The 17,649-nt window shown below is 40.2% G+C and overlaps 3 protein-coding genes across 3 annotated transcripts; 1 reads left to right on the forward strand and 2 right to left on the reverse strand.

Moving 5' to 3' along the window:
* Positions 1-7: 7 nt before the first annotated feature.
* Positions 8-8,175, reverse strand: cfap45 (cilia and flagella associated protein 45). Its single transcript, XM_034224658.1, has 12 exons — positions 7,966-8,175; positions 7,307-7,417; positions 6,484-6,593; positions 5,952-6,096; positions 5,698-5,868; positions 5,199-5,377; positions 4,658-4,787; positions 3,126-3,272; positions 2,868-2,981; positions 2,418-2,611; positions 1,994-2,218; positions 8-156 (listed from the first exon to the last, which is right to left on the reverse strand). The coding sequence occupies exons 1-12, from the start codon at positions 7,966-7,968 to the stop codon at positions 90-92; spliced, it is 1,596 nt and encodes a 531-aa protein (XP_034080549.1). The 5' UTR covers positions 7,969-8,175; the 3' UTR covers positions 8-89.
* A 173-nt stretch (positions 8,176-8,348) lies between these two features.
* slc37a4a (solute carrier family 37 member 4a) lies at positions 8,349-14,112 on the forward strand. The gene is made up of 8 exons (XM_034224659.1): positions 8,349-9,113; positions 10,362-10,594; positions 11,099-11,342; positions 12,541-12,699; positions 12,782-12,867; positions 13,080-13,193; positions 13,272-13,410; positions 13,731-14,112. Exons 1-8 carry the CDS (start codon positions 8,966-8,968, stop codon positions 13,898-13,900), a joined length of 1,293 nt encoding a protein of 430 aa, XP_034080550.1. The 5' UTR covers positions 8,349-8,965; the 3' UTR covers positions 13,901-14,112.
* A 242-nt stretch (positions 14,113-14,354) lies between these two features.
* Positions 14,355-17,626, reverse strand: trappc4 (trafficking protein particle complex 4). Its single transcript, XM_034224660.1, has 5 exons — positions 17,289-17,626; positions 15,847-16,021; positions 15,444-15,547; positions 14,909-15,035; positions 14,355-14,818 (listed from the first exon to the last, which is right to left on the reverse strand). Exons 1-5 carry the CDS (start codon positions 17,461-17,463, stop codon positions 14,740-14,742), a joined length of 660 nt encoding a protein of 219 aa, XP_034080551.1. The 5' UTR covers positions 17,464-17,626; the 3' UTR covers positions 14,355-14,739.
* Positions 17,627-17,649: the final 23 nt, after the last annotated feature.

Raw genomic sequence — 17,649 nt, forward strand, 5'->3', positions numbered from 1 at the left:
AAGCTTCTAAAGTGCAAACATTTTAATTCTTATTGATTTTCAAGTTACATTAGTGAGTGTTCATGTTGGGTAAATGAGATGTCTTCGAATCAGAGTGCGCAGGCCCGGGCCTTCCTCTCCACATCGCTGCAGTACTTATCAGACAGCCCTGTAGCCCTGCAGAGCAACACACACACACACACACCAGGTTCATTCAGTTAAAGACAGTCAAAATATCAGCCTTAAGAATCAGAATATATTTTCAGGTAATGTACGCTTCCCTCAAATAGATAAAAGTAGCAGCAGCAAAGAGAAGGCACAAGTTAGTTTGAAGAGGACATATTCAAATGTTCAGGTCCATATTAGTATGTAGTGTCTCTACTGGGACATCTCTTCATGCTTTAATGTTCAAAAAGCTCTTTATTTTTCTCATACTGCCTGAGCTGCAGCACCTCTGTTCACCCTCTGTCTGAAACCAGAGCCCAGCCTGCTCTGATTGGTTAGCTGGCCGGCACTGTTGTGATTGGTCAACTGCTGAGAGATGTCCTGCCCCCTGCCTATCACGTACACTGTGTTGGAGCGCTAGTCAAAAGAAGCGCAAGTGTTACATAGTGGTGTCACTATGTTCTGTAAGTAAACAGTAAAGGAGTCCAATGGAAGAGTGCCGGGCCACTACACGTACGCTCTAGTCTGTGACGTCAATTTGGCCCAAAAATACTTTTTCCTATTGAATTACATTGGGAAAGAGATGTCTGTAAATCAGCTAAATATAGCCCTTATTTTAATCATTGGGGTATAATGGCGCATTTCCACTACAGCGCGGTTTAAGCGTGCGTCTCTGTTTCATTCAAGCTCAGCTCTGTGTGTGTGAGGAACGAGCCATTTTGTGTGTGCGCGAGAGAGAGCGAGAGCACCGGTACCGGAGATCGTTGTTGTTAGCTTTCTGGTGCTAGCGAGCTAGTGGCCGGGTCTCAAACGTTTTGGTCACGATTAATGTAAACAATTATTTCCGAGGCACACGTTTATATGATCATTATAGTTATACAAAGAGAATAAATGAAATACTGTATGACAGTAAAAAAAGAATAAAGTTTAAAAGGGGAGTGATTTGTAAAATATCCATAAAGAAAAAGTAAATCATACAGTTCTGTTTCAAATGGGTGTTGAGAGAGGTATCCATAGATCTCTTCATTTTGCTCTCAAAGTGCACCAGATTGATGCTTTTAACTTCAATATTAAAACAAAAAATCTTCCCGGGGGAACTTGCCCCCAGACCCCCCTATGTGAGGTCCACTCCCCACTTGTAAAAAAAATAGCACTTTACCCCTGCTTACACCTATATGCCGTGAGCTGATTATCGAGCCTTCATTGTAACTGTCGCGGGTACATTGGGGATTGTTGCAGTAGAAAATGCCACTGTAGCGCCCGGTACATTAATGGGAAACCCTAAATGTTTGAGCACCCTCTATGAAACGTCAAGCTACCCCACAGCACCCCCAAAATGTGCAGTGCAAAACAGGCTCATTGCAGCCATAAGACACGCTTTTTTGCCAAATATCAGCATTTTCTTTCTTTTCATTTGTTTGCACAGATTGCAAAGTATTATAACTTATTGTTCTAGCAAAGGGATTGCACAATTGTATTATGTATTATTATTTTTGAGCACACAGACTTATGGAGCATTGTTTTATTATCACTGTTAGCAAAGTGATTTTTTTATTTTTTGAAAGGAATGCTCATGTTCATATTGATGTATTTTTAATAAATGTTAACTTGGCCCATTACGTGACTATTTGTGTTGGGGGGCCCGACTTTTATATTTCTCCTCTAAAGGGGGGGCCTGACAGAAAAAGTTTGAGAACCACTGCTATAGTTACTGCCCCAGCTACTAAACTGTAATGGAAACGCAGCATAAAGTGAGCCTGGCCTCAAGGCCTAACTACATGCACAAAAACCTATAGAACTACAGCAAAGGGAAAACCCCAAAAAAGCAGACTAGAGCCTCTGTACTGACTTGAGCTCCTGGAGCTTCTTCTCCTTGATCTCCTCGAGGCGGACGCGTCTCTGCCGGTCTTCCTCCATCAGCCGCTCGCCCTCCTTGAAGAGCTCTCTGCGCTTGGCAACGGCCGACAGCTCTTGCTCCTTCACCTGGGTCCTGATGGCCTCTGCGTGGCGGCTTGATTTCTGACGCCGCTTCTCCTCTTCCTCCTTCAGTTTGACGATGGCTTGCTGCTGCACGCTGTGTGGAGAGAGTGGCAGTGATGTGTAATTAAGATGGAGCTGAATGTGTGGATAAATGCAGTGGTGGAATCTGCACTTAAGTAGGCCTACAAATGTGAGCTACTTATATACTCAAGTATTTTTCTTTTCCTGCCACTTATTCCACCACAACTTAAAGGGATGACGATGTGAAAAAACGTTTAAGTGCAGCTTCTAACCTCAGCACCCTCTCAAACTCTGCCTTCTCACGGCCGGCCTCGATGGACAGGAAGTGCTCTTTGCAGCGAACCTGGTCGGTGCGCGCCGCCATCAGCATCTCCTCCTCCTGCGCCTTCTTCACAGCGAGCTCCCTCTGCTTACTCCTCCAGTCTCTGTCTTTAAACTCCTGGTTCCTCCGAGCACGCAGCTCATCCTGTCACACTCAAAACATTATCAACGGTCAGCCCGGAGGAGGAATGGATTACATGTAACCGTATAACTGGATACAGAAAAATAAAGGTAAATGTATTCCCTTTCAGTTAGGCCTACATCAAATAATCAGAGTACATTTCAAACATTTTCTGTGGGGCTGAATATGCTTACTGAAGGGCAGGTTTTTTATAATATAATATCTGAGCAGAGGACACCATTGTTATACTAAATAGTTCAGCTGGTATTTTTTTTCTGACCTGCTCTGCTTTGTAGTCTTTTGCCTTTTCCTGTCGGGCCCTCAGCCGGGCAATCTCCAGCTCCTTCTCCTTCTTCAAGCGTTTCTGCTCTGCTTCATACTCTGAAGCCCGCTCCTGCAGAGGTCATGACATATGGATCAAATATGGAAACACAAAACTATATTTCAAAGATAATAAATCACAGATGTTTGAGTTATTATTTGTACCACTGTTACAAAGTGATTCTGTTTTTTTTTTTAGAGCTGCTTGTTTTCTGACCATTTTGTTTTTCAAGTACTCCATGTCCCTCCTGTCGGCCTGTCTCTCCTCCTCCAGCCTCCTCTCCTTGGCCTGCATGGTCTCTGCGTTGATGCGCATGATCTCCTCCTGCAGGCACTCCTGATTCTTCCTCTTCTTCTCCAGAGCCTGGAGGAGGAAGAGGAAAACCAGTCAGAGAGAGGAAACAGGGTTAGGGTTAGGGTTAGGGTCACATCGCGTGGTCGAGGATTGCTCAAATTCACCCGGAGGAGAGAGGAGAGCCGTATAGCCTATAGGGCTGTGCAAGTAATCGTATTTTAATCGCAGTTACGATTTTGGCCTGCCGCAATTACGAACACAACGTAATCGAAAAAACGGATTATTTTGCTTTGCTAGGTTGTGACATATTTGATCTAATTTATTTTAGTCTAATTTATTTTTATTTATCATATTTAGTAGCTTGTTGAAGTGCGCTCCAAAAAATGTGTTGATCTTGTTTATTGGTATTTATTATTTTTGATTATTATTTATTTAAATGTAAATATAAATGTATCATTTATTTAATTTATTTTTCTATTGGTTTTTCAGTTGAATTATACGTTCAGGGTAATCAACAGTTAAAAAGACACTGTTCAAATTGTTATTTGTATTTGTTTTAAAGTTCAATAAATGGATGTTTTCAAAGTCAATGAATAATCGTATTTAATAATATATCAATTATTGACCAAAATAATCGTGATTATGATTTTTGCCATAATCGCACAGCCCTACCGTATACTGCGGCTGATCAAAGTTATGAAATGTTTAATAATGTGCTTGAATTTCACATGAATTACATGTGCTTTTCTTCTGCGGAAGAACCTCCAACAACCAAAACAAAAGCAAAAACTCTGATAACATAATATAAGATCCATACAGATTATTATAGTATTATAATTATTGTTGTTATTATTATTATATTTATGGCTATTAAAGGTGGGGTAGGTAATTCACTTCAGAAACACTTTTTGTTATATTCCATGGAATATTAAATGCTTTGACAATAAATACAAAAACATTTAATCTGTGGAAGCCGTGGCGCTGTAAAAAGCACGACCAATCATCTGAGCCGGCTCGGCTAAAATAACTGGATGGCCTACCTGCCTGTCAGCCTTCCACCTGTGCACAAACTTATCTCGTGCCCTCATTGGTCATGTGCGCGTTCGTGTGTGTTGGAGGAGGGGCTCTGTAAGGAAGTCTGAAGGAAGTGGCAGATTTTCTTCGGCTGTGTATTTTCAAATTCTAGCCCACTCGAGCTGGTTTCTCCATTCTTACCTTTAATATTGATTTTTTTTTTTTTTTTTTTCTTTTACAAAAGATTAGATTTAAGTTATGACAATTTCATATCTGGAATTACATAACGGTTGTATGAGGACGGAGCTAAGATGTTAAGAAGAGAGTGAAGGAGGCCTTTTCAGGTTTCTGGATGAGCCTACTCCAAAGTACTAGTACTGGTATAGTACTAGTATTAGACTGGTATGTCTCTGCAGGGTCTGAGTGAGGTCACTGGTCACCTCCAGGTCTTCCAGGATAATTTTCTCCTGCTTCTCTCGGGCCTGCTGCTTCTCCAGCTCCTTCACCTCGTCCTGCAGCTGCTTCTCCTCATGTTGTCTTTGGATCTGCTCTGTGATCTTCTGCATCCCCCTGGACACAACACACACACACACACACACACAAACACACACACACACACACACACACACATAACAAAAGTTAGGGTTAGACAAACTTGTACTTTTTACTCCACAAAATTACAGCTTTATAGAGAACACAATTTAATACCCGTCCTGTGCAGTGAACAATCCAAACGTGGTGATTTGGAGACTGGGCTAATACACATAACCAGTACTTTTACTTTATACTATATATAAGTATATTGTGATGCCAAAACTTGTTTTACTTCAGTATGGTTTTTAAATCAGGACTTTTAGTTGTATTAGAGTACTTTAACATTTTCCACTTGTACTGAAGTAAAAAGTCTGAATACTTTGTCCACCTCTGCATGAATTATTATATGTGTGTGTGTGTGTGTGTTTTGCAGTAGTGTCTCCTCACTCGATCCTCTTCTGTTTGCGCAGCTTGTCGATCTGATCCACGGTGTCCAGGGCCCGGCGGCGGTCCACCTCCATCATGGCGTCCAGGCGCTGCTCCTCCTCCGTCAGCTCGCTCTGGATCTGCTTCTTCTCCTCCATCTGCACGTCACGAGTGGCCTGACACTGAGCACCCAAGATCAGCTGAGGGCCACACAGACACACACACACACACAGACACACACACACACACACACACACACACACACACACACACACACACACACACACACACACTTCATTGGAACTTTTAACCTGGTACTTATGCATTATTCTTCAAAGATCTGCGATCCCCCCCAGCAGGCTGATTTTGGACCTTATTATAAAATCACGTGCACGGACTCATGAGGGTAGGAGGGTTTCTTATTTAGAGAAATACCAAAAATAATTGACCTTTCTCTTATACAGTAGATAGGCAACATTGTTAAACATGTGCGGTCCAGATGTGAGCAGCTGTTCCCCACCTTGTTGAGTTTCCGGATCTCGTCCTCCTGCTCCATCCTCAGGTTGTTGGCTCTCTTCACCAGGTGCTGCGCTCGGTCGCGGGCCTCCAGCTCCAGCTCCGTCAGCGCCTGGTTCTCCTGCCGGGACAGGTCCGCTTCAAAGATCTGACGCTTCCTGTCCTCCGCATTTCTCTGGATCAAAAGGTATGTTTAAGAGAAAATACTTATTGTCTTATTAAGGGATATTTAAATGTACGTTTTTTATGTTTTCCTACAATGTCCTCATCTTTTTTCTTCTGGTGCGCCTCCTTCAGGGCCGCCCGCTCCTCCTTGGTCAGGACCAGGGACTCTGAGGTGATCCGCTTAAAATCAGCCAATGGTAAAATGACGGATTCTCCTGAAGGGTCCTTGAATGGGATCCTGGAACATTTGGCATTACAAGAATGCATATAATAATTATGCTTTTTATCTCTTCTATACCTCTTATTTATCAGGATACTTAACATCAATAATTTGTGTATTTAAACTGTGGTTGTGTAACCAACCAGTACTTTTACTTTTGGTACTTCAAGTAAAATCTAAATATTCCACCGACTCCATTCTTTGTAGAGTGTGTGTGTGTGTGTGTGTGTGTGTGTGTGTGTGTGTGTGTGTGTGTGTGTGTGTGTGTGTGTGTGTGTGTGTGTGTGTGTGTGTGTGTGTGTCTGTGTGTGTGTGTGTGTGTGTGTGTGTGTTGTGTGTGTGTGTGTGTGTGTGTGTGTGTGTGTGTGTGTTGTGTGTGTGTGTGTGTTGTGTGTGTGTGTGTACCTGATGTTGCGGATGAGGTCTTTGGTCACAATTTGAACCGTCGCTCCTTCCTGGTGTTTCTGAGGTGGACTCTTTGTAGACTTGGAGGAGTTTCCACGCCTCACGTCTATCTGTGATGACATATGGAGAGAGGGTGTAAGCAACATCTCACCAAACACATTCATAACACACTACACTAAAAAACTAAAGATTAAATCTAGGTAGACCTACATTGTACTGTTATAGCCAGTGTTGAAAAGTAACTAAGTACATTTACTCCATACTTTTTTGATTGTACATTACTTTTTTTGATATTTTGATTGTATGCTACATAGTATTTATACACATTTCATAGGCTAATATTGTACGTTTTACTAATTTAACACTAATAATTCCTTTGACATATACAACTTGTGATATACTGATATGATATGATGCACTGTTGCACTTACATATGCAACAACTTAAATACTGTAACCCGGATATGTGAATATACTGCAACCTGCAACTCTGAAATATATCTGTGAATATACTGCAGCTGCACTTCTCTCTCTGGTTGGAGGCAAACTACATGTCCAATGACAATAAAATGGAATCCCATCTTAAATATCATCTTTGGAAAAGAGTCATTGTGCATACCGACCGAGTACTTTTACTTTTGATGCTGTAAGTATAATTAGCTGATAATACTTCTACTAAAGTTACATTTTGCATTGAGGACTTTTAATTGTAAGGAGGATCCTCAGCCTATAGCAATATAATGACACCTTTAGAAATGAATAAAAACTCACCTAGCATAATTTTATTTTCTAGAGTGGTTGCAATATTGACAACACTCACTCACCGGGTTGGGGCTCGCAAACAGGGATTCATCCACCTGAGAGGTGGGGGCCCGGGTGCGATACCGCCGGGTGTCGGTGCTGTTCCTGGAGTTTGTGGAGCTGGATCCCAGTCTCTACAGGGAGTAACCTCATTTTAATCATCATTTTATTTATTCACAAATTTAAATAAAAATACAAGTACAATCATAAGAAATAATGGAGACATGTGGAATGGGACACCACAATAAGCTATAGTAAGTTTGAGAATAGTGGCCCAGACAATAAACATAAAGTAAATACATTTCATAGCATTGAAACTGAGACTGAGAGGGTTCATGTATTATTCAGAAACATTACCCCCCCCCCAAAGACAGACCACAGGACCACAAAAAACCTAAAAACTACACTAACCCAAACTACTAAATGGTCTACAATTCTTATTTCATCAGTTTAAACAAAGGTTTAAAATAGGTAAGATACAAAAACAGACACATTATAGGCTATAGGACAAGTATTATTATCTAAATGATTAGATAAAGAGATTGCATTACAGTAAATTACAGTACATTTAGCTGACGCTTTTATACAAGGCGACATATAAGTGCAAAAACCATAAATAAACACGAAGGGAAATAAAATAAAGAAGAGATTTAGCACCTAATGTAAAATAAATGGAACTTACCATGGTGTTCGGTTATTGGTGGCAACGTAGAATGAGTTATCAAGTTAGCTAATCTGAAAAAAGTGAAGCTAATTGGTACAAAACTGACAATACGATTTATATGCTGCTCGATTACAACGAGGCGACATTTGGAAATGTTTGTTGTCTGTTGCCATGGGAACAAACGGGAGAGCTAAACGTAGGCGGGACCATGTGACGTCATCGTCCGTAACAGTCAGTAGAGTCCTAAAACCCAGATGTAAAAAGACATTGCAAATATTTAAACATGATATTGAATATTCGTTTACTTTTTGTAATTTACAAGAATAAAATTGTTGCCATTTATTCTAGGAAAAAAAGAAACCCGGATGTAATTTAGCATTTTACTACTTCCGGTTCCTTCGTCAACCGTAGTGACGTTATTTTCTTCCGAGATTTGTTGTTCTTCGACATAATAATTGGCGTTGTATTCATGTCTTACTCACATGCACTTTCCCACAACCCACAATAAATGTCTCTTTTTGTGCACACTGTTTGTGTCTGATAGGTCTGCTGCTGTTAAACACGCATAACCTCACTGGGAGAGGAGCCTCCCTCTGGTCTGCTGTAACTATTGGACTCCACAATAAATCATTAACCACTTCAATGTGAGGACTCCTACCACAACCGCCTCAGATGGACAAACAACCAAAGAGGAAAAGAACACGTAGGTTGCTGTTCAAGTGGAGGGACCCTTTTTATAAATACAGAAAACAACACATCATGCACAGCGTTGATGTGACACACAGATTGATTTTCTTTTCCATCCCCCAAGGCCTGCAGTAGCCTACATGGTAACAGCTCAGATTAAATCATTTTGGGGGCAGAGAAGTTGACCATTAACCTCCCTGACTGATTGTGAGCAGCTGATTTTATCCAGCGGATCCAGAAGCAAAGTTCACTGTCACAGGCAGGAGCTTGCTCCTCTCTCTAGCCTCTATTTTCTCAGTTTTCCACATTTTTACAGTCTAAATCTGCAGCCATGGCTTCAGCAGGTTATGGATACTACCGAGGCACTATATTCCTGGCCATGTTTGTGGGATACACGCTGTACTACTTCAACAGAAAGACTTTCTCCTTTGTGATGCCTTCTGTCATGCAGGAAATTGAGCTGGACAAAGATGACCTGGGTATGAGACTCTTAAAACTATTAATTCACCTTATCTATGCTGCAAACTCCAAGAACACACGTTAATCCAGGACTTTTATTGCACATTTTTACTTCACCTTCTTATATTTTATATATTTATTTATTTTTATTTGAATCATAATCAGAATTCCTTTATTCGTCCAGCAGTAAAGGTACATTACAGATAAAAAGGCTAAATGAAAAAGAGAAGACTTAAATGTTAAACAAAAAGGTAAGCATATGTCATACAAACAATAAAAAAAATAGGTAAAAGTACACACAAACCAATTATTAACAGTATTTAAAGATGTATGCAAATATCAAAAAGTGTCAAAGGAGCTAGTAACTTTACAAATTGTAAGTAAATTGCAAAGCATTTAAACTTTAATTTTACTTGAGTGTATATAGCGTGTAAGCATATAATATGGTGCAACTTTCCCTGGGATTAATACAATATTTTGATCTGATTAGATAAATGCCAATTTGAACATTGGTAGCTTTTTCTAAACTAGAATGTTTTCGAATTCCAAAGCTGGATGAACTATTGACCCCCACAATGTCATCATCTTAAGTATAATTGCTTCAATACATGCTGTTACATTGACTTTTCTTCACACATTATATTTGTATTACGACATCTATGCTTCATGCATTTGTAACATTCATTCATTCATACATTAAACATTAGCTTTACAGGAAGAATGGTATATCAGACTAAACAACATACTGTATGTCCAATGACTACAGATGAAAAATAGCCTCTTGGATAATCTTTACAAAAGTGGCTATTAATGTGCGTCGTCCCTGTAAAATAAAATATATATGTAGCATAGGGTGGTCCTTAAAATTGAAAGTCGGAAAGTCCAAGCTCCAACCCCCAGATTTCATTCTATTAGTAAAGAAAACTCTCCTGGTGATTTTTTTCCTCAATCTGACAACATTTACCCCTCCCTCATCAACCTTGAAGTTTAGCCTCAGTTGCAGCACCGTGGCTGCTGGTGTGGCAGCCCAGGTTGATGAGGGAGGGGTACATGTTGTCAGATTGAGGAAAAAATGTTGTTGGAATTTGAATAAAATTCACCAGGAGAGTTTTCTTGACTAGTATAACGAATTCCGGTGGTTGGAGCTTAAAGTAAATTAATTTAAAAAAATGTACCTCTCACGAAGGACCACCCTAATGTAGCACCATCATTTCTTGCAGTTGTATCTGGCTGTTTTAACTCCCCTTTCCCGCCTTCTTTTCCTCCAGGCATGATCACCAGCAGCCAGTCTTTGGCCTATGCTATCAGTAAGTTCATCAGTGGCGTGCTTTCGGACCAGATCAGCGCCCGCTGGCTCTTCTCCATCGGCCTGTGCACGGTGGGATGCATCAACGTGGTCTTCTCCTGGTCCTCCACCGTCGCCGCCTTCTCCGCCCTGTGGTTCCTCAACGGGCTGGGCCAGGGCCTCGGGTGGCCCCCCTGCGGCAGGGTGCTGCGCAAGGTACCTGAGCCACAAAATGTCACTGCTAGCAACACACTGACATTATGATATTATTATAGATGTGATTTTTTCTGCAGTCGCTTTACCGCACCGTTGTGACGAAAAGGGAGCTCAGCCAGAAGGCAAAGCTCTCTGTCTACCGGGCCATTTTCGTTCCCATATAGCATCTTTTTTCGTGATTCAATAAATAAATAGTGTATTTTAAAACCTATTTATTATCTTTATATTATCATTTTTTTTTAAATATTTTATTTATTATAAAATATTTTATATGATTTAATCTTATTTATTCAAGAAAATATATGAACATCATACATTTTACAGACTTTCTCCACAAATGGTGTTCTTCATGTGTCCTCTCACATCAGCTGTCACTCAGATCAGGTCACAACTGGTTCAATTATTTGATCCCTCCTGTATATGACAGGCAAAGATAATGACACTTGTTGTCACCTCTGTTATGATTTCCGGTCGTTATTTAACGTTTTCCCCTCCTCTTGTCAGTGGTTCGAGCCCTCTCAGTTCGGGACATGGTGGGCGATCCTCTCCTGCAGCATGAATCTGGCCGGCAGCCTGGGCCCCATCATCGCCACCGTGTTGACGCAGAGCTACAGCTGGAGGACCATCCTGTCCGTCTCTGGGATGATTTGTGTGGTGGCCTCTGTTTTCTGTCTGCTGTTCATCAAGAACGAGCCCAGCGAGGTTGGGCTGCCCAACATAGAGACAGCAGCCAAGAAGAGCAAAGCAGGTGAGACTGAGTTTTAATGAACGCTTTAAAGAGGACATAGTATGCTCATTTTCAGGTGCATATTTATATTAAGTGCCTCTACTGTGACATGTCTCCATGCTTTAATGTTCAAAAAGCTCTTTATTTTTCTCATACTGCCTGTGCTGCAGCACCTCTTTTCACCCTCTGTCTGAAACCAGAGCCCAGTCTGTTCTGATTGGTTAGCTGGCCGGCTCTGAAGATGTGATTAATCTTCTGCTTAGCCCCCTAGCCTATCACGTACAATGGCGTTGGAGCGCTAGCCAATAGGAGCTTGAGTGTTACCTAGTAATGTCACTATGTTCTGGAAGTACACAAAGGAGTTAAATAGAGGCGTTTCACGCAGAGGGGGAGGGTGTGGGAGAGAAACTCCCGCGGAAAACCATGTCCATGAACAAAAACCTATACAACACACTAAAGGAAAGCAAAAGGAAGAATAGGGCCTAATTTACAAATGTTCTCTCAGTAATTGTCTGTCACTGTGACCAGGTTAGCCTTTTAAAACACACTGGGTTTACATGCAGCTGTGTGTTGTGCATGTGTGAGTGTGTTTTGCCTCTTGTGTTGTTGTGACTAAAGGTCGGTGTCTCTCTGGACTCTGTACCCACTGTGCCCGTCACATGTCATCTGTGTGAGCTGTGTCGAGTGTTACCGAAAGTACATTTACTTAAGTACTGTACTTAAGAACAATTTATCAAGTACTTAATCTAATGCTACTGTAATCTTACCCCACTACATTTTGAAGGGCAAGTGACTATAGAGCCAGTTTATTTTTGTTTTGTTAAAAAGGTGAAACTATTGTCACCTAGTATGGTACTTCTTCAATCACTGGCTGTTTCTCATACACATGCCTTACAGTGTTTCCCACAGAATTTGATTCTATTTGTGGGGGCACCTCTTCTTTGACTTAGATCTTCATGGAACAGTAGAAAAGTTCTTCTTTAGTGAAATAGATAATAGGAAGTAAGTGGGTGCAGTTTTTCTTGATTTTAGTTCTGCTTTTTAATGTTATCGACCATTAATTGTTGTTACAGAATCTGGAACAAGGTGGTTTTACTTTTAAGCCTCAATGGCAGTTCGATTCCTTTAGTTAACTTTTTTGTTTTATTTATTTTTGTTTAGCCACTATACTGATAAAACAGAGAGCCCACCTTGCTATAATAACACTCCTCTTGTTCAGGATCCTCCAGTGATGAGAGCACGCTGTCTGAGTTCCTGCTGTCGCCCTACCTGTGGCTGCTGTCCGTGTCCTACCTGGTGGTGTTCGGGGTGAAGACGGCCTGCACCGACTGGGGACAGCTGTTCCTCATCCAGGACAAGGGCCAGTCGACACTCATGGGTATGGAAGAGATTATAATTTCTGTATGTTGAGAGGTTTCTATTTTATTATTTCTTGTGAGTCACTCTTTTCTTCTTCATAGGCAGCTCATACATGAGCGCCCTGGAGGTCGGAGGCCTGCTGGGAAGTCTGGCAGCAGGGTACATCTCTGACAAGGCCGTGGCCAAAGTGAGTTTTGTTTTAGTCATTTTTTGCATTTTAAAGAGGACCTATTATGCTTTTTGGAGTTTTCCCTTTCCTGTAGTGTATTTATTATTGATATTGATTTGCACCACAGGTTTTTGCTAAAGTCTCAGATGTATCACAGCCTTACATATTAATTTGAATTTTCTCTCCAGTTCTTGCCAGTGGAATTATTTGACATGTCCTTATTTGTACAGCAAGGCAAGAAAATCTACGGCAACCCTCGCCATTTCATCCTGATCTGCATGATGGTGGGGATGTCTGTGTCCATGTTCCTGTTCAGAGTCACCGTCACTGCAGACAGCCCGAAGGTAACATCTCTGACACATTAGAAAACTATTCATTTATAATGAGACATGCATGGCTGAACCTCTCGTTTGCTCCCTCAGGTGTGGATACTCTGCCTGGGTGCTGCCTTCGGTTTCTCCTCTTATGGACCAATAGCATTATTTGGAGTTATAGCCAATGAGAGCGCACCGTCCAACTACTGCGGGACATCACACGCCATCGTTGCCCTCATGGCCAACAGTAAGTTGATTCAAACATTATCACATCATTCATGAACTACACATACTGAGCCAGACCTTTATGCATGTTCCTTCTAATAAACCGATCTTTATTTAAAATGTATTCTAACACTGTTATCCTGTGTGTAATCCCCTTTTTAAAAAGGAAATGTAACAGTAATCTGATTACGTCTTCTTGTCATTTAGCTGTAAGTGAATAGTTACCATTATTTGTATCCTGATGAGATGATCCTGTTAAATGCAATATGTTACTCGCCAAGCCTCATTGTAAGATATATCCTCTAATCTCGGAGTAAACTCCTCTGTGTTTGCTCTCCTTAGTCGGTGGCTTCCTGTCTGGACTCCCGTTCAGCACCATCGCTAAGCACCACGGCTGGGAAACTGCATTCTGGGTAGCGGAGGTCACCTGCGGCATCACCACGGTTGGATTCGTCCTGCTGCGCAACATCAGGACCAAAATGGGCCATGTGTCCAAGAAGGCTTCTGACTGAAACCTCATCACACCTCCGAAAAACTCTGAACCATCCTCATATTTTTCTACCCTCGTATCGTATACTGCAGTATTTTTCTGTTCCACAGGACATTATGCTCTGAGAAGTTGAGCACTTTTCTATTTTTGAAAGGGGATTTTCTACATACGTACAGTATTTTCACTTTGAAAATGGCTTCACTAACTGTATAAATAAAGGGAATAATAAAACAACTGCATATATTGTATTTAATGCAGAGGTGGAAGAAGTACTCAGACATTTTACTTCAGTCAAAGTAGCAATACTAAAATTGTAAAACTACTCACCTTTTACAAGTAAAAGTCCTGCATTCAAAATGTTACTTAAGTAAAAGAACAACATGATTGGCTTCAAAGTATACTCAAAGTACCAAAAGTAAATGGGATATATATATTTTTTAAATGTACTAAAATACCTAAATTCAAAAATATGACAAAGCTTTTAAAGACAGTATTTTATTTATTCTTCAAGTATTTACAAAACAAAACGTATTTACAATGTGTTTATAGAGTGATGCAGGAATGAGTCCTAAATGAGTAGCACATGCTGTTTTGTTTTTTTAAATGTGTTTTTGGTTGTTATCCTGAAATAACGTCTGTGGTTAAATCGAGCTGAAGAGATTTTAACATGTTGTGTCCGTAAATACCACACAGGTGAATTTAAAAACGCTGTCCTTCAGAGCCGACAACAAAAACACATCATCACTGCACCGCTCTATTTCCGGTCCGATATCAACTTGGAAAAAGAAACAAAGAAAATCCACTTTCATTTGAAGTCTGGAAATCTGTTGTTGGAAAACTAACTCTAAGTCTGGATTGGTTTTAAGATCCCGCTCCAAAGTTGCCAGCTTTCTCTGCGATCTCCAGCGAACCCTTCAGATTCTGGTCGAAGAGTTCACACCTGTTGGAAATATGAGTGTTAGAAATCTGACATGGAATCTGAAAGTACCAGATTCTAATTTTAGGACAGCAGATTGGAAGGCTCTCTCACCTGATTGGCATTTCCAGTGAATAAAACGGGTTCTTGAGGGCGAAATCTGAATATATCTCATAGATCTTCCTCAACAGAGCATCTATTCCAGATTGTCGGGGGTCCGCCAGCACGATAAACTTTATCCCTGAAGGAACAATAGGATTTATATTAGATTGGATACTCCTTATTGAACCCAATTTGGGGGAAATTGGGATTGTAAACAAGGCAATGCACTTCAAAATGAAAAGCAATAGAAAAGAGACGGTAACAAATAAATATACATACTGGCAGTGAAATATATATATGTCTATAAAGTCGTGTATACAATTATAAATATACAGAATGGAATTCAGTGTACACTCTGATAGGCCTATCCCAATGAGAAAGACATCAGTTTAAAAAACTCAAAACAAGTAATTATGTTGGGTTAAAGGGGAAGTATTACAAAGAAGATACCGAGTTACTTTGAAAGTCCCTCTGGCCTCTTCACTTGGACTAAAAATCCCACTTATCTTTAAAAACAATGGCTGATGAAGCTTGTTTATCTACTGACCGGTGAGAGTCTGGTAGCAGTGGAGTTTGAACACGTCGGTTTCCAGCATCTCAATCCCTGAACTGCCAACCTCTGGGGACAGCTGTGAACCAATAGCAAACAACCTGTGAAAGCACACAGGAGAAATACAATGCTTTACATGGTGATCTACACATACAACAACAAAATACTTTAGTATGCAATACAACTGATCCACATGAGGATCAGGTACAAATGGATACAAAAAAGGATAACTGAATATTTGTACTTAAGCAAATAGTCTTCCACGTCTGTGACTCAGTTACAAATAGATGTGAACAGCCTCTCCTTACCTGTACTATAACTGACTTTGGGGATCAGAGAAGCATGTAAAGGTTAGAAACACAGACTCAGAGCTGTTTTATTAAACATTAATGTAACCTACGAGTGGAACATGGAGGCCAGCATCAGCTTCTCGTTGGAGCTCAGGCGCGCCCGTCCAAAGCGAATAGACACGGGATAATTTGAGGAATCCTTCAAATATTCAAGGATGTCCTTTCCCTCTGCCGTGTTTTTGCCGAGCACATCAGCGCCGTTGATGGACAGCACAGCATGGCCCACTGGAGAATAACCACACACACAAGTTTCAGCAAATACAGTTTAAAAGTTAGACTTTGACAAGGCATGCAGTTGAGTTGAGCATCCCAGAATAATAAGGAGTAGTACACTTTCATGTCAAATTAATTATGCAGACAGAGAGACTGCAGAGGAGGAACATTGTAGGGGTAATCCCAATGTTCTCAGTGTCCTTTGTTAAGGCCACAATTCAAATTGCAAATTAATTCACGGAGAAGGATGTTTCAAATGCTACCGTGCAGCAACCAACCTCTAGAGGAAAAAGAAACACAAAACTGGACAGCACAAATGTGAATGCGTAGCTCTCATAAAGTATAATATCGGTAGGCGGGTGATTTTAGCATGATCCAGGAAAACAAACATTGCTGGGAATATGAATCCCTTTCAAATGAATATAGAGACAAATAGATTAAATAATTGTGTTGAAGGTAATCAAAAGCACTGCACAAAGAAGTTGGAAATAAAATGTAAAACAAAAACAAATGGACATATCAACAGTAGAGAGATACATGTATATTCAGTGGTGTAAAGTAACAATGTAGATTTACTCAAGTTCTGTACTTAAGTACACATTTCAGGGATTTTACTTGAGTATTTCCATTTTTTGCTACATTTATTCAATACCTTTATTTGTTTTGCATATTTGGATTAATGATGTGCAATATAATCAACATTTAATTAGACTCAGTTACATCTGGAGTAACATTCACAATACAAAGTCTTTAAAACTAGCTGCACCTTTACCAGCTTTGATAGACCTTTAATGATCAATAATTATAATCAAAACATATCATATATATTATTCTTAAATGGACCAATCTGCATAATGAGTACTTCTACTTATGGTACTTTAAGTATATTTTTATGCTAATATTGTTGTATTTTTAATTGAATAACATTTTGAATGCAGGACTTTTACTGCAACAGAGTTTTCCTACACTCTGGTACTTCTACTTTTACTTAAGTTCAAGATCTGTGAGTACTTCTTCCACCTCTGCATGCACACTATGACATATAGAGGAATATACCAAACTACAAATAGTAACATATAAATATAGGGTACTATACATTATTAAGTATGTACATTTGTCTCTAAATGAAATGTAAATGCAATGAGCTACAGAGAAATGCGTGTCTTTAAAAGGATAATAAGACAATCGGTGCAATTATTAGAAGTATATCTACTTTAGATGTATAGGTCTTTAATCAATACCCCCAGCTAGCATTGAGCTAACACTGTGCTAACGTTACCTTTGATTCCGTCCCTCTGTCCATACGACACGACCACCTTCTCATCGTGATGCTTCAGCACTAAATCTAAAGGGTAGCTGAAAGTCTTCTCGGCCTCTGCTCTCGGCACATAATTGTCATATTGGTAAATTAAACCTCCAGCCTTGTTCACCACATACACACTGAAGATCACCATCTTTGCGACGTCCTGCCCAGCTGACTACACTCAGATCAGGTGACCACAAAGTGTCAGAATTTTTTTTAATTAGCTTTGGCAATTTTGTATTTATTTATCATGTGTATGTTTTTATTTATTTCAAACAAACATATATAACTGTTGTGCCGCTATATGTTGAGCCAATACAGATTAAAAACCATTCCT

This window comes from Gymnodraco acuticeps, unplaced genomic scaffold (assembly GCF_902827175.1).
Source record: "Gymnodraco acuticeps unplaced genomic scaffold, fGymAcu1.1, whole genome shotgun sequence".
In the NCBI taxonomy this organism is placed as follows: Eukaryota; Metazoa; Chordata; class Actinopteri; order Perciformes; family Bathydraconidae; genus Gymnodraco; species Gymnodraco acuticeps.